Source organism: Eumetopias jubatus, unplaced genomic scaffold (genome assembly GCF_037043125.1).
Source record: "Eumetopias jubatus isolate StellerSeaLion01/CBP00866 unplaced genomic scaffold, mEumJub1_p1.0 scaffold_5, whole genome shotgun sequence".
In the NCBI taxonomy this organism is placed as follows: domain Eukaryota; kingdom Metazoa; phylum Chordata; class Mammalia; order Carnivora; family Otariidae; genus Eumetopias; species Eumetopias jubatus.
The window spans coordinates 53,172,349-53,196,421 of NW_028274811.1; the positions used below are offsets into that span (position 1 = coordinate 53,172,349).

At 36.8% G+C, this 24,073-nt stretch overlaps 1 protein-coding gene across 1 annotated transcript in view; it reads left to right on the top strand.

Moving 5' to 3' along the window:
- Nucleotides 1–24,073, top strand: part of BDP1 (BDP1 general transcription factor IIIB subunit) — an 87,179-nt gene that overhangs the window by 42,822 nt on the left and 20,284 nt on the right. The window contains exons 20-30 of the mRNA XM_028089637.2: nucleotides 945–1,123; nucleotides 2,977–3,181; nucleotides 4,268–4,404; nucleotides 7,084–7,285; nucleotides 7,609–7,796; nucleotides 8,603–8,990; nucleotides 12,008–12,127; nucleotides 16,280–16,316; nucleotides 16,801–16,893; nucleotides 18,474–18,699; nucleotides 19,698–19,855. Coding sequence (XP_027945438.1) covers nucleotides 945–1,123; nucleotides 2,977–3,181; nucleotides 4,268–4,404; nucleotides 7,084–7,285; nucleotides 7,609–7,796; nucleotides 8,603–8,990; nucleotides 12,008–12,127; nucleotides 16,280–16,316; nucleotides 16,801–16,893; nucleotides 18,474–18,699; nucleotides 19,698–19,855 — 1,933 coding nt within the window. The remainder of the gene's footprint in view (nucleotides 1–944; nucleotides 1,124–2,976; nucleotides 3,182–4,267; nucleotides 4,405–7,083; nucleotides 7,286–7,608; nucleotides 7,797–8,602; nucleotides 8,991–12,007; nucleotides 12,128–16,279; nucleotides 16,317–16,800; nucleotides 16,894–18,473; nucleotides 18,700–19,697; nucleotides 19,856–24,073) is intronic.

Genomic DNA, 24,073 nt, shown 5'->3' on the forward strand with positions numbered 1-24,073 from the left:
GCGGGGCTCGATCCCGGGACTCCAGGATCATGACCTGAGCCGAAGGCAGATGCTTAACCAACTGAGCCACCCAGGTGCCCCTTCTTTTATGTTTTAAAATAGCTTAGTTCTGGGGTCCCTGGGTGGCTCAGTTGGTTAAGTGTCCACCTTTTGATTTTGGCTCAGGTCTTGATCTCAGGGTTGTGAGTTCAAGCCCAGTGTGGAGCCCACTTTAAAACAAATAAGATAAAATAGCTTAGTTCTTACAATGCTTGAAAATTTGTACTTTTTCTGCCTGATCTTATATTTTAAAAAGATACATCTTTTTTTATTGATTATCTATCTGATTATAACAATTTCACATTGAAAAAATATGTAATCTAAAAAGTGAGAGTCCATTATAATGTCTCATTTCTACCTCCCAAGTTAATCAGTCATGTAGTTATTTTGAATATATCCACCCAGCCTTTTCTATATAGATACTTATTTATATAAACAATAAAATGTGTGGGTATTTCCATTGTTTTCCAAAAATGGCATTATAACTTGCCTTCTCATTTTTTCACTTAACATAATATTGTGAACATATTTTTGGATCAGCATATACAGATCTATCTTCTAAATGGCTCTGGACTATTCCATTATAAACAAATTATAATTTATTTGATACCATACTGATAGGTTTGTCTTGTTCCCAGTGTTTTGATTTTGTTCTTGCTTTTTTGGGGGGCTATTTAAATGGGTATAATTAATATCTTTGTATGTACTTTTCCATATACTTACTTGAGTATTTTTGTAAGATACATTTCTAGAAGTAAATTTGCTGAGAATTAAAATTTTTGGTAGATACCGTTGTTGTCCTCTACAGAGACTTTACCAATTTATTTTGCTGGTAGTGTATGAAAGTTCCTGTTTCCCTATACTTTTATCAACCCTCGGTGAAATTTTTCTTATTTGCCTTCTAGGGTGCGGCTTCCCTAATGACATCAAGAGAAAAAGACATATCAGGTCACAGGGAGGAGGAGTCTGTAATATTACCATGTATACAGACTGAAAAGGACCTTTCACCTTTGAGTTCTTGTGATCCTAAAGAGCTGTCTCAGCCTACACAGGCCCAGGAAAAGGAATTAGTTGTTTCTACAGGGTAAACAGTGATACTTCTTTGAAAATATAAAATATATTTATATTTAAAAAAAAAGGAAAATCTAAAATATGAGAGGATTCTTTCAAGTATTTCTTCATTGTTACTAAGATGTGTTAATGTATTTTAAAAGTGAATACCAAGAATACTTGGTTTATTTTTATCTTTTTTTAGTATTTTATTTTTATTTATTTATTTATTTTTAAGATTTTATTTATTTATTTTGACAGAGAGAGACACAGCGAGAGAGGGAACACAAGCAGGGGGAGTGGCAGGCAGAGGGAGAAGCAGGCTTTCCGCTGAGCAGGGAGCCCGATGTGGGCTCGATCACAGGACCCTGGGATCATGACCTGAGCCGAAGGCAGACGTTTTACAGCTAAGCTACCCAGGCACCCTCTTTTTTATTATTTTAAAAAAGATTTATTTATTTATTTGAGGGAGGGGGAGAGAGTGCTCAGGGAGGCAGAGGGAGAGGGAGAGAGAGTCTTAACCAGACTCCATGCTGAGCACACAGCCCTATGCAGGGTTTGATCTCATGAACCTGACATCACGACCTGAGCTGAAACCAAGAGTAGGATGCTTAACCAACTATGCCACCCAGGGCACCCCAAGAATACTTGGTTTATTTTTATTCATGTGTCAGACTGCCTAAAATAGAAAATCACATTGAGTTAACGCCTTTTAATGCTTGCCTGCTTGTATTCACCATTAGCTGCTTAAGGTTTTATACAAACCATTGCATTTAAAAATACATGTATATAAAGATTGTATTCATTATCTTGTTAAAAACTATAGTAAAAGGGGGCCTGGTGGCTCAGTCGATTAAGCGTCTGTCTTCAGCTCAGGTCATGATTCCGGGGTCCTGGGATGCAGCCCCGCTTTGGGTTCCCTACTCAGTGGGGAGTCTGCTTCTTCCCCTCCCTCTGCCTGCTGCTCCCCCTGCTTGTGTTCTCTCTGTCGAATAAGTAAATAAAATCTTTACAAAAAAAATTGTAGTAGAAGACTTATTTACTGTTTTAACCATTTTTTATGTATATGGTCTAGTGGTATTAATGCACATTCACAAGAAAGTGCATTCACATTGTTTTGCAACAGTTACCACATATATCTCCAGAACTTTTTCATCTTCCCAACTGAAACTTTACCCATTAACAAGACCACACCATTCCCCGGCAACTACCTTTGTACTTTCTGTCTCCATGAATTTGAATCTTCTAGGTACATTATTTAAATTCATTACCTTTTGGGCGCCTGAGTGGCTCAGTTGGTTAAGCGACTGCCTTCGGCTCAGGTCATGATCCTGGAGTCCTGGGATCGAGTCTCGCATTGGGCTCCCTGCTCAGCAGGGAGTCTGCTTCTCCCTCGGACCCTCCCCCCTCTCATGCTCTCTCTCTCTATCTCATTCTCTCTCTCAAATAAATAAATAAAATCTTTAAAAAAAATTCATTACCTTTTGAGGATTAAAATAGCTCTTTTTTTAAAAAAAGAATTTATTTATTTATTAGAGAGAGAGAGAGAGACAGCGAGAGAGGGAACACAAGCAGTGGGAGTGGGAGAGGGAGAAGCAGGCTTCTTGCAGAGCAGGGAGCCCGATGTGGGGCTTGATCCCAGGATCCTGGGATCATGACCTGAGCTGAAAGCAGACACTTAACGAACAACTGAGCCACCCAGGTGCCCCAATAGCTATTTTTTTAAAAATAAAAGAATATATATTTATCATTAAAGTAATTTGATTTTCCTTAAATGATACAAAATTTTTTTATAGTTTGTTAGAGAAGGTTCAATTTTTGTCTTTACAGTAGTTTTCATCTTTTTACAGTCCAGTTCCCTCTCTTTCTCTTTGTCCTCTCTTCTAGGGCTCATAATACAAGCACTTTCCAGCAAGAAGTGAAGGAAAGCGTTATCCCAACTGCTCAAACAGTAAGGAGCCGATTTCAGAGACCCAGACCAAACATAAGAAAGACTGGACAGAGGCAAATAGAAAAAGGTGAAGCTGAAGGCATAATTAAGGAAGAAAGAACGATAGTACAAAAAGATGAAATTAAAAAGTTCTTGACTGTGGTAAGTTATTGTGATGTAATTGAGCCTTTTAATGCATGTTAAAATATGAAATGACAGCTCAGACTGGGTTTAGAATATAGGCATCTGACACTCTCATCAATGAATATATAACATATCTAGTTCTGTTCCAGATTTACCATTCTGGATTTTTTTTTTAAGTGAAAATAGATTTTTTTTTTCCTAACTAATGAACGTATTCATTATGAAAATGTTCAATTAATACAAAATATCATAATGACTACCCCAGGCTTATTACCTTGAGGTAACCCCTGAAAACCTTCTGACATATCTTACTGGGTATATCTCCATGCATGCATATGTGTACACTTATGTAAACTTAAATAATAAAATCTCTGGGGCACCTGGCTGGCTCAGGTGGTAGAGCATGCAAATCTTGATCTTCAGGTTGTAAATTCAAGCCCCACATAGGGTGTAGAGATTACCGAAACATAAAATAATTTTTTTAAATAGTAAAGTCATTGTGTACATGGTATTTTGTGACTTATTTTTTACTTAATATATTAAGTCACTTTTTGTATGTCATAAGTAGGAATTGCTACCAGGTACTTGATGTATGGAGATACATCATTTTTCATTGCTGCATAACATTCTGCTGTTTGACAGTTTAACCAGTCTTTTATTGATGTATCTTTTGGTATAAATCTAAGTAGTGTAATGCCCTTTTCAACAGATCTTGTTTCTTTGTCCTTCTTTTTCTCTGTCTACCAAGGGAAAAATCTAGATTGAGAGCGATTGTAATCCTTGTTTGAAACATCCCTATCCCCAGAAGAAATCATTAGACTTTTTGGGAAAAAATCATTAAACTTTTTTGGTGGCGGGGTGGTGGTGGTGGTGACTGTTCACAACAGATAATTATTTAGTTTTTGAAGTGTTCTGTAAACATAATAATTGCAATAATTGAAACTTTCTCTGAATTAGTTTTATTTTGGACAGCAAAACATGAACATTGCATACCTAGTTTGACTCTTAGTTTTGAAGAACTCAATACCTTTCTAAATGATTGAAATATTTTAGGAGGTGTGTTCAGTTGTTAAAAAAAATGGTACTTTTCTTTTGTCATTTTAGCCAAATTCTCCAATTGGAACTGAAATTGAAGTTGTATCCTCCAAAGTTTCAGAGTCACAGTATGAAAACCAGAGTCACATGGTTCTTGTAGAACCTCTTCATCTTAACAAAATAAGTGTTTTAGATGAAAAGATGAGGTGAGTTTGCTTTTAATCAGAAAAGTGTAAAACTTTCTAAAGATAAAGTTTGGATAACTTGACATCAAGAAAAGTTTGTGGAAGGATAAAGCAATAATTATGAAACAATATTTTAAATATGCTTCTTCAAATGCTGTAAGAGTTGCGTGATTGATATTCTCTTAATTTATAATTTCTGTACAAAGTTTGGTGAGCCTCCTCGTTTTTTATTTTAAAACTAAATTTAGGGGCCTCTGGGTAGCTCAGATGGTTAAGTGTCTGCCTTCGGCTCAGGTCATGATCCCAGGGTCCTGGGATCCGGCCCTGCGTCAGGCTCCCTGCTCGGCGGGGAGTCTACTTTTCCCTCTCCCTCTACTGTTCAGCCTGCTTGTGCTCTCTCTCTCTCATTGTCAAATAAATAAAGAAAATCTTTAAAAAAAACCAAAACCAAAATTTAGTAGTAGACAGAAGTTCTTAAGTTCTTTGTATATTTAGAAATTTATATCCTACTGACTAAAATTCGTAAGTAGGAATTGCTACCAGGTACTTAGTATCTGCTATATTTAGAATTGTGTCCCAAACCAAATGGTAAGAATAGTATCTTTTAAATGAGTTAGACTAGAAAGGTGAAGATCTTTCAGTACTCTACCACTTTTATTAATTACTTACAATCTGCTTTATTATTACTGATACTACTTTTTTTAAAAAAAGATTTGTTTTAGAGAGAGAGCGAGCCCATGTAGGTGCATGTGTGTGAGTGAGCAGGGAGAGGGGCGGAGGGAGAGGGAGAGAGAATCTCAAGCATTCTCCCCTCTGAGCACCGAGCCCCATGCAGGCCTCAATCTCATGGCCCTGAAATCATGACCCGAGCCAAAATCAGGAGTTGGACTCTTAACCAACTGAGCCACCCAGGCACCTTAATACTACATTTTGATTATCAGTGATCTAAGAATGCTTCATTGCAAGGGTACCACTAGAGAGAAGACCCAAAAGTGAAGGAACAGCAGGCCCAGGGGATGTTTAAGGGGAGAGGGAACAGCAGCTCGAAAGTACTTAAGGAAAGAGCATGCCTGGCTTGTTTGAGGAACCGTGAAGGGAGCTAGTATGAAACGGGGAAAGGGAGGGAGTAGCAGATGTAGGAAAGGGTAAAGGCTGACTAGGGAGAATGGCAGATTATATAGGACCATTGTAAGGAATTTGATTTTGACTCTACTGAGCCTTTAAAGACTAGTGACCTTCAAGGTCAGCCTCTCCTAATGCATTTATAATTGACTAGTTAGACCAAGAGAATTTGAATGGCTTGTTCAAAATAACATTGGTAAATTAGTTTTTAAACTTAAGTTTTCAGAATTTATGACTTTCAGACTAGCAGATTTGTGTAGTTATATAAGCAGACCTTCCTGAAAGAAACCTTATATGTTTCAAGAGATTTTATGCTGAACTTTTGTGTTTTTAATGAGAGAAATCAAACTTTTAATTTCTTTATGGAAACCCATGCTCCACCCCACCCTACCTCCCTTTTTTTCTTTTGAAAAACCTTTTTCTGTTCATGAAATTTATTCCAGCTGTTCACTTTATCATGACTGATACTTTCTTCAGAGTAAAAATCTTTATAGTTTTAAAATTAGATTGTTCCTAAGTCCAGTATTGTCTTGTCCCTTTTTGACTCAAGTAGCATGTTAGGTTTATATATGTATTTTATTTTTACTTGCTTTTGTAGAATCACACTTGACTGTAAATAGCTTACATTAAATATAATCTATTTTCCTAAATACATTGGCCTACATTTGAATGTATTTAGCCAGCGTCATAACCTTGTTAGGATTTCCTGTTAACTTCCTTGTGTTTCACTGCCGGAGGAGCTTAGCATAGTTGGAACATTTGGAAATGTAACTAATTTATTAGAAATACTACTTAAGATTAGTCTTTAATATAAATCTTTCAGAGAACTCCTGATAGATACTTATATACCTAATTTTCTTTATAATATCCAGGTTTATATTAGTTTTAAACTTCCCAATTCAGAATTCAGATCCTTGCCAGTTATTAAAATAGTTTCCAGGAAAATTTAAGATAGCTCTTCAGGGGTTGTCTTGGGAGCTATACCTACTCTATCGAATGTTAAACCTTGTCTTTTTCTGATTTGGCAGATATAAAATCATTATATTGAGGTCCTATGACACTGGCTGTCATTAAACCCTTTTCCATAAACTGACAGGTCTGTGATGGGAGAATGGACTCTGGCTTTTAAGTCTGGTCTTGAACCAGAAGGATCAAGGATGTTGTGACCATTGTATATTTGTTCATGCTTCAGAGCCCAGTTGAAGATATTTGTATAAAGTACCATTATGAAATCCATGTTCAACTACTGGCCTTTTTTTTTATATCTAGTTATTTCTCCGAAAATTACTTAAAGTACCATGACATTACACACCAGAATCAATGAATGAAAGTAAAAAAAGATTAATATTACTGAAAACTATTTTCCAGACTGTACAGAAAATGGAAATTATAAAAGCTTTTACATTCTTTTTATCAGCATGTGTGGTTTCATTTTATGTGCTTGGTTTTAAAGCCAATTTATATATAGTCCTTTGAACATAGTATTGGTTTGTGTTCAAAATTGTTTGATATAACAGCTGTCCTATCAATAAGGAATTCTGATTTTCGTTTTTCATCATGATTTGTACTTCATTCTAGACATGAACCTAAAAGGTCTGTTCCCAGTGTAGCACATTTGGTAAGAAGGCAATTCCAAAAGGCTAAACCAAATTTGGGAAGAGCACATGGTAAGAAAGAGGAACCAGGCATAGAAAAACACAGAGCAGATCAGAGTGAGGCAAGGAAGCCAGAAGATAATTTGCTGCAGCCAGGAGATTCTGACACTCATCTCCTTCAAAAAGTAAGTTTGAAAAAAACACTTTTTGTCAGTGGGCTCTGTTTTGTCAAGATCATGAAGGAGAAAATTTTAAAAAATACAGTTTTGTCTTTTGTACTGTAACCAATTTTATAAAAATTGAGTGACTTTCTAATATTATAAAAAGTTAGAAACCAGTCACTGTGTGTGTGTGTGTGTGTGTGTGTGTGTGTGTGTGTGTGTGTGTGTGTGTGTGTGTGTGTGTGTGTGTGTGTAAGCAAGCTTAGAGCTTTAGGCCCAGCCACTCAACCAAATTATCATAAAGATTGTTTCCATGGTAATATTAGCTGTTTCTTCTTAAATTTAAGGAAAAGGCTGAGTTTCTGACATCTTTGGAGGTTTCAGCAAGAAAAGATTGTGTAGATTCCACAGAGGCCTCTTTGGCCAAAAACAATGCTCCTTCAGAAGTTGGACCATCAGGAAGCGGAGAAAAAACTGTAGGGGATAAATCTGTGTCTTCGGTTGCTGAAGAGCAGTGTCTCAGTAAACTATCAAGGTAAAGTTTTATTTGACAAATACTTTCAGAATAAGAAAAATAACATTTTATGGATGTCCTGCCATAACTTATTTGTAGAGTAAAAAGATGGTCTGTTAACAGAAGTGTAGATTGTTGGTTAATTGCAGGTCTGTTCCTTTCCCACTTAGGATTTTTATTTGCTAAAGTTTACCTTTTACTGATGTTCTTAGGAAGATTTTTCTTTCCTACAGTTAAAATTTCTGGATGTTGAGTATATTAGACTTGAGCGGAAGCCTGACCAAAGAGTAGTATCTATTACCTAAGTAATTAAAGTGCTAGTTCAAGTGGGGTCACAAATACAACTGAAGGGTACTCACGTTCTGTAGTTTTTAAGGAGAGTGGAAAAGAACTTAAGTTCTAGAAAACAACATTGTTCTGATGGATTTTTTGCCTTCCTTTCTTTATTTTAACCTAGTCTGTTTACCCAGTAGTATCACTTTTTGAGCTCATTTTGTTTTACGGGACCATTTTCCTTTTCTCATTTTCTTCTAATAATTTCCAGCCTTGTATCTCATTTTCACTTAAATAGCAAGGAAAAAATGGCCCAGAATTAACTTACTCTGAAAAATTTGTAGGTAGATAACTAAGAATGAACTCTGAATAAGAAACTAGTAGTAATAGTACATTTCTTTCTTCATTTCACAGAGTAAGTTTTTGACATTATGGGTTGTGGGCATTTTCATTTTAATGGCTTGAAGTTTGATTTCATTCTGAAATTTCCATTTCATTAAAATATCCTCCTTGTGCATGTAATGACTAAATTGTTATTTTGATTAAACATCCAGCTCTCCACAGCTGTTAAAAGAATCAAATTACTCTAAAATTGGTCTGGATCGAAGAGCAACTGTCTCTTCTGCTTCTGAGTGTGAGGTAGATCATAGTGGAAGGAGAATGCATCGCAAGATGAAACCAAGTGTCACCAGAGGGCGTGGATCAAAACGAGTTCGAAGTAAGACCTTTAAGAAGGAACCTCGAGCTTCCAAGGCCACGCTGGTGACTCTTCGGGCTTCGCAGGAAGAAGATGAAGATGATGATGAAGATTTTGAGCCTGATTATGAAGACGAAAGTTACCATCTTGCTCCAGAAGAAGTAAACAAAGCTCCAGTGTTTGTTCCCATTGGTCTCAGGTCTCCTGAACCTGTTTCTGCTCAGATCGAGGAAACGATGGAAGAGGTAGTTTGTTTTTTGAATTCTTAGAACTCTGTCTTGTTTTTTCTTTTAGTGTATCATTGTTTCTTCTTAGTGATTATTAAGATTTGAAAAGTTTGTTCTCTAAATAGCCTCTAACAAATGTAGTTTGTTTGAGGCCTGAGGGATATCTGAAGGAACCAGTAGAAGGAACCTCCTGTGATTATTTAACCTCTGTGACCCAGGCCCACCATGAGGTAGTCATTGTAATAATAAGGATGGAAATCTAATTTCATTTGTATGTGGAGGCTGCTTAATCTACTTTCTGATTCATTTTTCTTTTTCATTTTGGCAGGTGTTTTCTGTTAACTCTCTGATAGGCTGAGGCTGGTTAGTAGAGAATGTAGAAGGGACATTTTTAAATTTTTTTCTTTTTAAAAATTTTGGTAAAATACACATAAAATTTATCATCTTAGCACACGTTTTAAGTGTGTAGTTCAGCGGCATTAAGTGCATTCATATTATTGTGCTACACCATCACCACCGTCCCAATCTACAGAACTTTTTTTGTCTTGCAGAACTAAAACTGTACCCATTAAATGATAGTTTCCCATTACCTCCTCCCCTCTTGCCTATGGCAAACACCATTCTACTTTCGTCTTTATGACATTACTCTAGGTACTTCATGTAACTGGAATCATACAGTATCTGTCCTCATTGTAACTGGCTTATTTCATTGAGTATAAAGTTGTTAGGGTTCATCCATATTGAAGCATGTGTCGGAATGGTCTTTTTTTAAGGTTGAATAGTATTTAATCATGTAGTTATACCACATTTTGTTTATCTTTTCATCTGTCAGTGGACAGTTGGGTTGCTTCCACCTTTTGGCTATTATTGCAGAGAGTGCTGCTATGAACATGGGTGTACAAATACCTCTTCTAAACCCTGTTCTCAATTCTTCTGGGGATATACCTCAAAGTGGAGTCACTGAATTATATGGTAAATTGTACACCAATTTTTACTATTTTGAAAAACCGCCATACTGTTTCCATAGCAGTTGTATCATTTTACTTTCCTATCAGTAGTGTACAGGGGTTCTGATTTCTCCACATTCTCACCAGCCCTTTTATTTATTTTTCAGAATAGCCATCTTAATGGACAGGAGGTGGAGGAACATAATATTTCAACTTACTTTGTTATAAGAGCTCCTTTTTTGCCTCTTGGTCTAGTATTCCAGCTTTGTTTCTGCCTCAATTTTCAGTAATTTACTTGGCTTAAAGAGCAGCACAACTGCATCTCTTTTGTATTAAGCATTTGTGATTGTTTCTGAGTCATTTGCAACAGAATTAGGAATTAACTGAGGTAGTAGTGATGATAATAACGAAAGAAGTAGGAAACTTAAACCAATTCAAGTAATGTTGAATCCAGAATTAATGGATTATTGAATCTGTAACTTCACATTTATGATGAATGGAAGTCCACAACCATGTTTATTTATTCACTGTTAATAATCGCATACTAGATGATATAAAGTTAATGAGTTAGAATGGTTGAAATTAAATAAAAATGATGCAAAATGAAATTTCTTATAACTGAAAGTTCAAAGTTGAAGATAGTGAATTTACGTTTTATTTGAAACCAAGAAAATGCAAAAGGAAAGTTAATTTTTTTGCAAGGACACCTGGTTAACACTGCATGAGAATTCATTTAGCTATACGTTTTGTATTTTACTGATTCTGTTGGTTGAAAGGCACATTGTTAAGTGAAAGAAGTCAGTTGCAAAAGAATCACATAATCACATAATTATCCATTCATATGAAATGTCTCAAACAGGAAAATCTGTAGAGATAGAAAGTAGATTAGTGGTTTGGCTTAGGGATTTGGAGATGAGGGGTTAAGAGAGTGATAACTAATGGATATGGGGTTCATTTTTGAAGTGATGAAAATGTTCTAAAAGTGACTGTGGTGATGGTTACACATATCTGTGCATATTCTAAAAACATCAAATTATATACTTTACATGGGTGAATTCTTGGTATGTGAGTCGTTATCTCGGTAAAGGTGTTTAAAAAAAATAAAGCTTTGAAACTGGATAGTGCCAACTTTCGAATATCTACAATATTTCCATTTGTCATCCATTCCCAACTCTTCAGAAAATACTTGGTTTTTTCAAATCACTTTAACTTTCTCATTCGTCCCTGGCCTATAGGATAGTAGCAAAGATTTTTCTCTAATATTTGCTTCTGAAAAAACAGATACAGAATGCACAAGTGTTACTATAGTAATTATATCTATCATGAAGGCAGATTTTCATACTTGACTCTTTACTCACTTTCTATTGAATCATTGTTTTTTATACTTACCTCTCTGTAAATAAAAGACTAGAAGCCAGATTGTCTTGTATATGGTCTAGGAGATAAATCTTAGTCCTTTAGTCCCCAGATCATAGGGATCTATGACCAAAAAGACTACTACATGAGTAAATGTGAATGAATTCAGTTTTTTACGTGTCCATTGCCATGGCTATCATGGGGTTGTGGGAGAGGGTAGTTGCCTTGGTGCAGGGGCGGACGTACGGTAAATCTTTTTAAAGTGCTTTCAACTCATCTTTATTACAGCACTGAAGATGGTGTATAGTTAGAAAATTGCATGTCTGTTTTTGTGAGATTGTGAATTCCTTGAGGGCAGGGACCAAACTTGCTTTATTTCAGCTTTGTACCCTTGTATCTGTAGCCCAGTTTTTAGGAAGCACTCCATAAATATTCACAGATTGATGAGAGAAATTATGGGAACATAGAGACAAAGTGGGAATAGTAGAAAGTGAAAGGCTAGGTACTAAGAAGATTACTTTGGAAATTCTGTTTACTATTTGTAAGGATCACAGACCCCTCAAAGCTTAAATGTTTTACTTTGCCAAGTTGATGTCGAGTTACTATATTTGTTTTTAATTGTGTATGAATGTGGGTTGTTTATTCAGTTTAACACTCTATTTTACTTAGTCATTTTTGTTTTACTGACTGTAGTATGCCAAAATGAAATAATGAAACTTCTCATTTTGACAGCTTGAAATAACTGTGAATGTACCAGATATAGGCATAGCTGTTGTTGAACATCCACTCTCAAACACAGATGTGACTACTCAGGAGATGAAACAAGAAGAAAATTTGAAGGCATTATCTGTTGTAAGCATCCATTGTAATATGTTTTGTTTTTAACTCTGTTTACTTTCAAAAGAATGGAGATTTATTTTGAAATCTTTAAGTTTACAAGCCATTCTTACTAATTTCTTTCATGTAGGGAGCTGTAAGTATGAATAGTAGAAACTGGTGAATAATTCATAGATTTTGTATTTCACTTGGAAGGCATTGATTTTTGTGTGTGTGCGCGTGAATAACTCTTAGGATCCTCATAAACTTATGTTAAAGTTCTGTTGCATTAAATCTATATTGAATATAAATTACTTAAAATATATTTAGTTGCATTTTGTTTGGTACTCTTCCTTATTTGGTTAGTTTTTCTCTTGTTTTTGGATAAGAAGATTGGGAATTATACTTTTTCAACAACTTTATTTTTTTAATTGTTTTTTTTAAAAAGATTTTATTTATTTGAGAGAGAGCGAGGGAGGGAGAGAGAGCACAGAGGGAGAGGGGGACTCCCTGCTGAGCAGAGAGCCCAAAGCGGGGCTTGATCCCAGGACCCTGGATCATGACCTGAGTCGAAGGCAGATGCTTAACCGACTGAGCCGCCCAGGTGCCCCTTTTAACAACTTAAGATATAGCTCACACACCAAATAAGTCACCCACTGAAAATGTACAATTCATTGGTTTCTGCTATATTTATAGATATTGTGCAATCATTGTAACAGTCAATTTTAGAGCATTTTCGTCACCTCAAAAAGAAACCTTATGTCCCAAAGCAGTTGCTCCCCATTTCCTCTCAGCCCTCCCCAGGGTTAGGTAACCAGTAATCTACTTTTTGTCTCTATAGATTTGTCTATTCTGGATGTTTCATATAAATTGACTCATACAGTATGGTCTTTTATGCCTGGCTTTTTTCACTTAGCATACTCTTTTCAAGGTTCATCCACGTTCTAGCATGTATCAGTACTTCATTCTTTTTGTGGTCACATAACAGTCCATGTAGACAATACTGCGTTTTGTTTATCTGTTCTTGTGTTCATGGACATTTAGGTTGTTTCCATCTTTTGGCTATTGTAAATAATGCTGCTGTAAACATTTGTATACAAGCTTCTGTACTGACATTGATTTTTTTTTTTAAGATTTTTATTTGTTTATTTGACAGAGACACAGCGAGAGAGGGAACACAAGCAGGGGGAGTGGGAGAGGGAGAAGCAGGCTTCCCACCAAGCAGGGAGCCTGATGTGGGGCTCGATCCCAGGACCCTGGGATCATGACCTGAGCCAAAGGCAGACGCTTAATGACTGAGCCACCCAGGCGCCCCAAAATACAATTGATTTTTGATTATTGGTCTTGTGTACTGCAACTTTGCTGAACTCTTTAGTTCTTTTTTTTTTTTGAATTTAGCTTTTATTCAAAATTAAATAAGCAAAAGTTTAAGAAACTTTTATAAAGTACTTACATAAAAGAAAGTTAATAGTGACAGTTTGCAACAAATAATTACAAAAGTATCTAGGGCAGCATGAATATAAACCATGTCACAGCATGGTGATCTAATGTGATATGAATAAGGCATAACTAACATTTGCACCAAGACCAGAATTAAAAAATAAAACATACTTTTTTTTTAAAGATTTTATTTATTTATTTGAGAGAGAAAGAATGAGAGAGAGCACGAGAGGGAGGAAGGTCAGAGGGAGAAGCAGACTCCCTGCTGAGCAGGGAGCCTGATGCGGACTCGATCCTGGGACTCCAGGATCATGACCTGAGCTGAAGGCAGTCGCTTAACCAACTGAGCCACCCAGGTGCCCCTAAAACATACTTTAAAAGCTTAGTTCTACATTAAGCTTCTTTTCTTCCCCCAGATCCTTAATGGGTTTATACTCTGTAATTGTTTTAAACAAACACATCATGTCAAACTGTAAATTATATAGATTGGCAGTTAATGTGAAAAGCCTTCTAAAATGTACAAACTGGTACTGAATTGTGAGCTCTTTAGTTCTAATAGTTTTTTTTTTTTTAGTGGATTCCTTAGGATTTCTACGTATAAGATCATGACATGTGAATAGAGACAAACTACTTCTGCCTTTCTGTATTAGTTTCTCAGTGCTGCTATAACAAAATTCCATGAACTAGGTGGTTCAAAATTACAGAAAGTTATTTTTTTTATAGTTCTGGGGCTAGAATTCCAAAATCAAGGTGCCACCTTCTGGAGGCTCTTAGGGAAAAACCATTCAGGCCTTTCTCCTACCTTCTGGCAGTTGTCAGCAGTCCTTGTCATTCCTTGGTTTGTGGCAGCACATTTCCAATTTCTGCCTCCATTGCCACATGGTGATCTCCCTGTATGTGTGTCTCTGTGACCTTTTTCTTTTTTTTTTTTTAAGATTTTATTTATTCATTTGACAGAGATAGATATAGTGAGAGAGGGAACACAAGCAGGGAGTGGGAGAGGGGGAAGCAGGCCTCCCGTGGAGCGAGGAGCCTGATGCGGGGCTCAATCGCAGGACCCTGGGATCATGACCCGAGCCGAAGGCAGACGCTTAACGACTGAGCCACCCAGGTGCCCCTGTGACTTTTTTCTTTTAAAGACACCTGTCATAGTGGATAGGGCCAACCCTAATCTAGTATGACCTTCTCTTAACTTTATTACATCTAAAAAGGCCCTATTTCCAAATAAGGTTACATTCATGGTACTGGGGTTAGGAATTCAACATATCTTTCTGGGTGACAGAATTCAGTATACAACACTTTACCTTTTTTTTTTTAAAGATTTTATTTATTTGACAGAGCACAAGAAGGGGGAGCGGCAGGCAGAGGGAGAGGGAGAGGGAGAAGCAGGTTCCCCACTGAGCAAGGAACCTGATGTGGGGCTGGATCCCAGGACCTTGGGATCATGACCTGAGCCGAAGGCAGACGAACTGACTGAGCCACCCAAGGAGCCCCAGTTTACGATACTTTTCAATCTGGATGTCTTTTATTTCTATTGCTTGCCAAATTGCCCTTGCTAGAACCTCCAGTACACTGGTGAACAAAAGTGGCAAGAGTGAGCATTTTTGTCTCATTACTGGTCTTAGAGGAAAGTATTCAGTCTTTCACCATTAAGTTTGATGTTAGCTGTGGACTTTCCATAGATGTTTTATTTTTATCAAATTGAAGAAGTTCTAGTCTTTCCCTAGTTTGCATGACAGTATTATCATGAAAGGGTGTTGGAAGTTGTCATACGCTTTTTCTGCATCTATTGAGATGATCAGGTGATTTTACCTTTTTATTGTATTGATATGATGTATTACATTGAATTTTGATGTTAAATAAAAAATTACATCCCTGGGATAAATCCTACTTGGCTGTGGCCTGCAATTTTTATATGTTGCTGGATTTGGTTTGCTGGTATTTTATTGAGTTTTTTTTTTATGTGCAAGTTCATAATAATTCTATTTTCGATTACAAATCTGACACCAGATTCTTGTGGTGTCAGGAGCTGAAGTTCTGTTCTTCCTAGGAAGAAAGCCCTGCAGCTGGGGCTGGTAAGGAGAAAAGACCCTATTTTCTTGGTTGCAGGTTCTGAGGTGGGGTCTCTGCTTCACTGAGCTGAGAAGAAGGAGGGGGAGAGAGCAGTCTTAGTTCAAATACCACAGTCTCTCCGCTTTGTTACTGTATTTTCATCAGTTTTCTCAAAAAGGTGTTTCTTTCGCCTTAGGTCCATTTCCAGAGGCTTTACATGTTTGTGTTTAATAGGGTCAGCAGAGCTCCTTATGATGTCATATTGGACATAAATCTTGTAACTTCTTCATTTGTTAAAATTCATTTAAGTTTTCACTAACCTAATTAAAAAATTGGCAGTATTCTTAAGTCTTTGGTTTCCACTGGTTTAAAACTATGGCAGATATGACTGAAGTTGAAGGATTATGAAAGTGAAGAAGTAAATTAAGAACAGTAGGTGCACATGGTAAATGCTATATGATTAGAGTTAAAAATTTGCATGTCATACAAGGAAAAGGTAAAATAAGGAGCAAGAGACAAAATAACTTGGCTTTTAAATTATTTCTGTATGAAATGTTAATGAATAATTGTATAGGGAAAAAACAGTTTCCACTTCTTTGTAATCAAAACATTGAGGAACTGTAAAACATGGTTTTTGAGACACAGAACCTATATTTGGGAAAATACATAAGACATTGCTTATTTTTCCTCTTTTAGGAAATCAACACAGGTGAACATACCCAAGATGAAACAGGTAACTGTTAATAAGGAAACTGCTAAAACTACTTAGTTAACACTAACAAAGTGATTCAGTATTGGTGTTAGTTAGCAAATGAGTAATTTCACTGGAGAGTTGAAGAAAAAGTTTTAACTGTTGAATATGTTATCTCCAGGAGAAACTTGGATTCTTGGAATAATTACCTTTTGAAGTGAGTTAAGAGTTAAATGTTTAATAAAGAAATATTACTTATTTCCCCTCCTCTGATTTGCACAGATATATTTTCTTTGAAGGTATTAAGTTATTTAATAGGAGGGAGGCATTTTCAATGAGTAAAAGCTAACAATGATTTCTTTTTTTGTAGTAACCAAACACTGCTCTAGTGAGGAATTAGTGGTATGCAGGACATTGAAACTTGTTCCAAAGGATAAATACTTGAATTAAAAATGTTTTCTAAGTAAGCAAACTTCAATTTCCAGCTTCATTTTTCTGTTTTAATGTTGGTATATTTCCTCACAAGGTACCAACGATGGAAGCACTGAAGCTGCTATAACTTTACTTACAATGGGAGATCTAGTGTTGCAATCAGAGATCGGTACAGAACAGAGTGATGGTAAGAATGAAAGTTAAGTCCTACTGGAAAAAACCTCTTAAAATACAACTTTTAAGAAATTATACCTGTAGTTGAGTAATAAGTCAGTACCGGCCTTTTACATTTGAAGTAGGCATTGCCAACTTTGTTTTTGTCCAGAGAAAGGTAACATGTGTGCATTGTTCCGTCTAACTTAGTCGCTTTAGATGTAGTGGCCACCATCTCAAAATAGTGCACTTGGTTTATTAAGAAAACTTTGTATTCCTGGAATAATCTAGTGAGTCCTTTACTTTTCTCATCATAAACATTGGTTAACTGAGCTCATTGATCACTGATCACTTGACACATGTTTCTTTAGCAAAGGAGCTTCTGCTTTGGATTGTCTTCACAGTTAACCTGATAATCACATATAGTATGAAGGGACAATAGCAGACAATCATTGAACTAATTTAATTGCGACTATTCTGTTAGTTTGGACTGAGCCAAAAGATAGGTCAACCTAGATTTTCACAGTATTTTAGGCTGACCTTATGGAATACCTTCCATTTTAAGTCTACTAAATGGATAGTTAATTATATTCCTGTTAATTATTTTGTCTGGAGATGAGTGGCCTGCCATTTATTTTAGGTGTTAGACTTCTAGGCCCATAACTATATATTTATCAGGAAATTTTTTTTTATTATGTTATATTAGTCCCCATACAGTAAATTTTCTGGTCTGTGTTCCTTACACAGTCTCATTTCTCTCTCGTGCGCGCGCGCTCTCTCTCTCTCTTTTTTTTTTTTTGAGTAAAATATATACCCAATGAGCGGCTTGAACTCATGACCCCAAGATCAAGAGTCACATGTTCTACTGACTGAGCCAGGCAGGTGTCTGAATACGGCTCCTTTCTCAATGGCAGAGGATTGCTTTGGAGCCTGTCATAAATCTCTAGTACATAAAAACGAGTTTTAAAAATTTGTAAATGAAGGTGATCCTGTCTTGAAACTCATTTGAGGCTATGTAGTTAGTCAAGGTAACAGATTCATTTTTACTTTTTTTTTTTTTAATTTTATTATTATGTATTTTTCAGAGAGAGCACAAGCAGGGAGAGCACAGGCAGAGGGAGAGGCGAAGCAGGACATGATCCCAGGACTCTGGGATCATGACTTGGGCCAAAGGCAGATGCCCAACTGACTGAGCCACCCAGGCATCCCTCATTTTTATTTCTAATAGCAGAAAAATTCTAGTCTGTAAGAATTATTAGGCTTAGAACAAGTCAGATCTCTGGCATAAACTATATGATCATATATTTTTTTTTTAAGATTTTTGAGAGAGAGAGAGAGCACACACATGAGTGGGGGGGAGGGGCAGAGGGAGAAGCAGACTCCCTGCTGGGCAGGGAGCCCACTGTGGGGCTCGATCCCAGGGCCCTGAGATCATGACCTTTAACTGACTGAGCCATCCAGGCGCCCTGATCATATATTTAAATTCAGAACCAAAAAGAGTAAACTTTAAAAATAATATAGAATTTTACAGTTGCTTAATGTTGAGGGATTTATTTACTTTGGACATCTACTTGTATTGGGTCAATTTTAATTTTCTGTTCTTTTCTGTAATAGGAGTATGTATACTTCTTGATGTTCATTCAAAGGATAAAAGCTGTGTTCCTTTTAGCCCAGATAATGTAAATCACAAAATTGTTCGTGAATGTCAGGAGCTTTCTTCACCTGTCAATAGTACATCTCCTTCTTCATTAGAAGAAAACAAGATTGTATTGGAAGAGCAAAGTACTAAAGAAGAAATTGGTTTAGTGGAGAAAGTAAAGGAAAACGCTGTATCAACCAGGTTTGTTTTGCTTTATTAAACTCTTGAGTTTTATAGTATTCAATTAATAAATACATTTAAACCAACTATCAATTTAGTTGATAGCTTTTGAGTAATACTTGTGTAAGTGTAAAGTAGGCACTGCTAATTTCCCAGCCTTTATTTTTTTAAAGATTTTATTTGAGAGAGAGTGTGAGCAAGAGAGAGAGAGAGAAGGAGCAGGGGGAGAGGCAGAGGGAGAGAGAGAAGCAGATTCCCTGCTGAGCAGGGAGCCTGACATGGGGCTCAATCCTTGGACTCAGGGATCATGACCTCAGCAGAAGGCAGACACTTAACTGACTGAGCCACCCAGGTGCTCCAGTTTCTCAGTCTTCAAAGTGAGGGTAGGCTGGTTTGATTTTAGTTTAATGGTTTGCTTTTTTTTTTTTTAAGATTTTATTTATTTATTTGAGAGAGAGTGAGCATGAGCATGGGGAGGGGCAGAGGAAGAGGGATAAGCAGACTCCCCACTGAGCAGAGAGCCTGACATGAGGCTCAATCCTAGGACCTTGGGATCATGACCTGAGCTAAAGGCAGACACTCAACTGACTGAGCCACCCAGTTGCCCGTGGTTTGCATTTTTTTTTTTAATTTACTTTTTTAATGTATACTCAACACCCACCATGGGGCTTGAACTCAGGACCCTGAGATCAAGAGCCACATCCTCTACTCACTGAGCCAGCCAGGTGCCCCTAATGGTTTGCATATTAAAGTAAATGTAGTATGTGCATCTTTGAAGCTTTAATGAAATAGTTTTTTATGTAAATATGGTCTCTATTTTACAAACATGGTCCAGATTCTCTTCCCTTCTCTAGACTGTCAGTAAAATTTACCACTCTATGTTTTCAGCATTAAAAAATGAACACTTACAGATATTGTGGCACCTGAGAAGGTGGCACATAACTGTATCAGAATGTATGAAGGTGAGAGAGATAGTTATTACATGGTTGATGAATTTCTTTCTTCCCATCTTTTTCTAGGAATACAACTTCTGAAGTGACTGGTAATTTGAGAATGAGAAGTAGATTTGCCAAGCCTAAACCAAATCTTGAGACTTCAGGGACCAACAGGTTTGGTGTTCATCAGGAAGTTCCCAGTGTGTTTGTAAACAAAGGAGAAGTAGTAGAAAGTCAAAGAGGTAAATTACGTTCCCTTAAACAGCTACAAAATTACTTTTACAGGAGAAGTTGCATTTGCATTTCAAATGGAATATTCAGTTAAAATTATTTTAATTTAGTATTAAAGAGTTTCAAAAAGTAGAATGAGCTATAAAAGAAATACCAATAAATCCGTCAACTAGCTTCATTCATCATTATTATTTTCTATTTAGTTGACCCAAAATAACATGGGTTTGAACTGCATGGGTCCACTGTACGTGGATTTTTAAAAAAGAATTAATTAAGAGCCAAAGAGGGGACGGCGAGTGGGGAGGGAGAGCGAGAATTCCAAGCTGACTCCATGCTGAGCGTGGAGCTTGATGCGGGGCTTGATATTGACCCTGAGATCATGACCCAAGCTGAAATCAAGGGTTGGACGCTTAACTACCTGAGCCACCCAGGTGCCCCTATACAATGGATTTTTTTTTTCTTTTTAACTTTTAAAATATATTTTATTTGGAAATAATTTCAAAGTTACAGAAAACTTACAAGAATAAGAAATAGTACAAAGAACATCCAGATACCTCTTGCATATAAGCTTACACTTAATTATAAATGGAATTTTTTTTATAAACATAGTACAGTCCTATAAATGTATTTTCTCTTCCTTATGATTTTCTTTTCTTTTTTTAAAATATTTATTTGAGAGAGAGGGAGACTGAGAGGGAGAAGCAGACTTCCCGCTGAGCAGGTAGCCCCATGCAGGGCTTGATCCCAGGACCCTGAGATCATGACCTGAGCCAAAGGCAGTTGCTTAACCGACTGAGCTACTTGGGCGTCTCTTCCTTAATGATTTTCTTAATAACATTTTATTTGTTCTAGCTTACTTTATTGTAAGAATACAGTATCTAATACATGTAACTTAAAAAATATATGTTAATCTGTTTAAGTCACCCGTAAGGCATCTATCTGGTCAACAGTAGACTATTAGTAGTTAGGTTTTTTTGGGAATCGGATATGCAGAATTTCTACTGCATGGAAAGTTTGTGCCCTTAACCCCCATGTTGTTCAAGGGTTAACTGTATTTACTTAATGTTTTCTTCATAGGTATTTTTTATGTGTGTCTGTGTACATGAATATTCAAGCAAACATTTTTTAGAAAGCTATACATGCATGTGGCAAAAAATAAGACATTGCCCATAAGGTATAAAATTTAATAAACTTGTTTGGTTCCTAGTCCCCTAATCTCATGTCTAGCGGTAAACTGCCATTAAGTTTTTATTGTGGACTTCCAGAAGTGTTTTATAAACATAAGCATCTAAATGTGGGGCTGTGTGTGTACATAGATACATTAATACACACACACACACACACACACACACGTATATAAATACATGTTACTCCTTTCAGAAAGAACAAAATTATAAGCAAACTATATCATATATACTGTTTAGCACATTTATTTATTTACTTATTTTTTAAGATTGAGAGAGAGAGTACCTCGTGGAGAGGGAGAAGAAGAGAGAGTTGCAAGCCGACTCTGGGCTGAGCCTGGAGCCCCATGCAGGGCTTGATTCCATGACCCTGAGATCATGACCTGGGCTGAAACCAAGAGTTGGATGCTTAACCTACTGCGTTAAGTAGGCACCCCTTGTTCAGTACTTTTAAAAATAACAGTTTTACTGAAATAATTGTATACCATACAGTTAACCCATATGAAGTGTATACTTGAGTGGCATTTAGTATATTCCTCAAGTTGTGTAACCTTCACCATTAGTAGCCACTTCCCACATCCTTCAACCCTTCCCAGCCCTAGGCAACCACTGATCTACTTCGTCTCTGTAGCTTTGCCTATTTTGGACGTTTCATATAGATGGAATCATATAATATGTGGCCTTTTGTGTCTGGTTTCTTTTAGCATGTTTTCAAGGCTCATCTATGTTGTAGCATGTGTCAAATATTTCTTTTTCTTGCCAAATATTCCATCATACTACATTTTGTTTATCCATTCAGGGCATTTAGGTTGTTTTCTGTTTTTTGGCTGTTTTAAGTAATGGTGCTAAGAACATTCATATGTAAGATTTTGTGTGGACATAAGTTTTCATTTGTCTTGGATTTACAAGTGGAATTGCTGGAATATATGGTAATTCTTTGTTTAACTTTTTGAAGAACTACCAGACTGTTTCAAAAGTGGTAGCAACATGGGACGCCTGGGTGGCTCAGTCGGTTAAGCATCTGCCTTCGGCTCAGGTCATGATCCCAGGATCCTGGGATCGAGTCCCACATCGGGCTCCCTGCTCAGCGGGAATCCTGCTTCTCCCTCTGCCTGCCGCTCCCCCTGCTTGTGCTCCTTCTGTCTCTCTCTGTCTCTGACAAATAAATAAATAAAATCTTTAAAAAAAAGAAGTAGTAACATTTTGTATTTTCTTTTTTTTCTTTCTTTTTTTTTAGATTTTTGTTTGTTTTGTTTTATTTTTAAGTAATCTCTGTACCCCATGTGGGGCTTGAACTTAAAACCCTGAAAAACCCTGAGATCAAGAGTCACATGCTCTACCAACTGAGCCATCCAGGTGGTCCAACGTTGTGTCTTTTCACCAACATTCTGTGAGGGTTTTAGTTTCTCTGTATCCTCTCTGACTCTTGTTATTAGATAGTCTAGTTAGCTTGAAGTGGTATCTCCTGATTTGGATTTGTATTTCTTTCATGACCAATGATACTGAGTATCTTTTAATGTGCTTATTTATATATTTTATTTAGAGACATGTGTTCATGTCTGTGCTCATTTTTTTTTAATTTTGTTTTATTTTTTTCTAAGTAGGCTCCACGCCCAGTGCCCAGCGTGGAGCCCAACGCGGGGCTTGAACTCACAACCCTGAGATCAAGACCTGAGCTGAGATCAAGAGTCAGATACTTAACCGACTAAGCCACCCAGGTGCCCCAATCTGTGCTCATTTTTAAATTGGGATACTCGTTTTTTTATTATTGAGTTCTTTATATAGTAGCACTCGGTTTTTAAAGATTTCATTTATTTATTTGAGAGTGAGGGAGGGAGAGAGAGCACAGAGGGAGAAGCAGACTCCCTGCTGAGCAGAGAGCCTGACATGGGACTTAATCCTAGGACCCTGAGATTATGACCTGAGCCAAAGGCAGACACTTAACGGACTGAGCCATCTAGGTGCCCCAGTAGCACTCTGTTTTTAAAGATTAGTATATTGAAAAAGATCTTTCTATATGATTACATACTGTTCTCTTTCGTGTTTTTAATGGCTTCACTAGATTGTGCTATACATGTTGAATTCTACTCCTACTTCCTTTTCCACTTCCCCTCCCTGTTAAGGGCCCAGCCCCTTCACATGCTAGTAAGAGCGGGAAAAACAGTGTATGTAGTAGGCTGTCTAGATTGTCTTAAGCCCTACAGGTAGACGATCTGGATAGTTAGCATCATCTTTGCCGTGTTTTGGGGTTCCTGATTTCTGGGATTTCCTTTCAACCAGCAATGCTTATGATTCAGTTAGTTAATTTACTCTGAGTTCAGAAATACCCAGAAGCTATTTCAGGGTGCAGGCTGAAGTTACCTTTTTTATTTTATTAAAAATTTGTTTTTATTTGAGTGTGGTTGACACACAGCGTTACATTAGTTTCAGGTATACAGCATAGTGATTGAACAGGTTTGTACACTGTGCTGTGCTCACCACAAGCAGAGCTGCCATTTGTCACTATACAGTGCTGTTACAATACCATTGACTATTCCTTATGCTCTGCCTTTTATTCCCATGACTTACTCATTCCATAACTGGAAGCCTGTACCTCCCACTCTCCTCCCACTGTGTCTGTCCTCCTACTCCCTCCCCTCTGGAAGCCATCAGTTTGTTCTTTGTATTTATAGGTCTGAATGTGCTCTTTGTTTGTTTATTCATTTGCTTTCTTAAGGTTCCATATATGAGTGAAATCATACGGTATTTGTCTCTCTGTTTGACTTACTTCACTTAACATAATACCTTCTAGGTCCATCCATGTTGTCACAAACAGCCCAATCTCAACCTTTTAATGGCATTGTCACATTCCATTTCGTGTATCACATCTTCCTTATCCATTCATGTACTGATGGACACTTAGGTTGCTTCCATATCTTGACTATTGTAAATAATGCTGCACTAAATATCAGGGTGGTACAAATATCTTTTGAATTAGTGTTTTCATTTTCTTTGTGTAAATACCTAGTACTGGAATTTATTCAACCATATGGAATTTTTATTTTT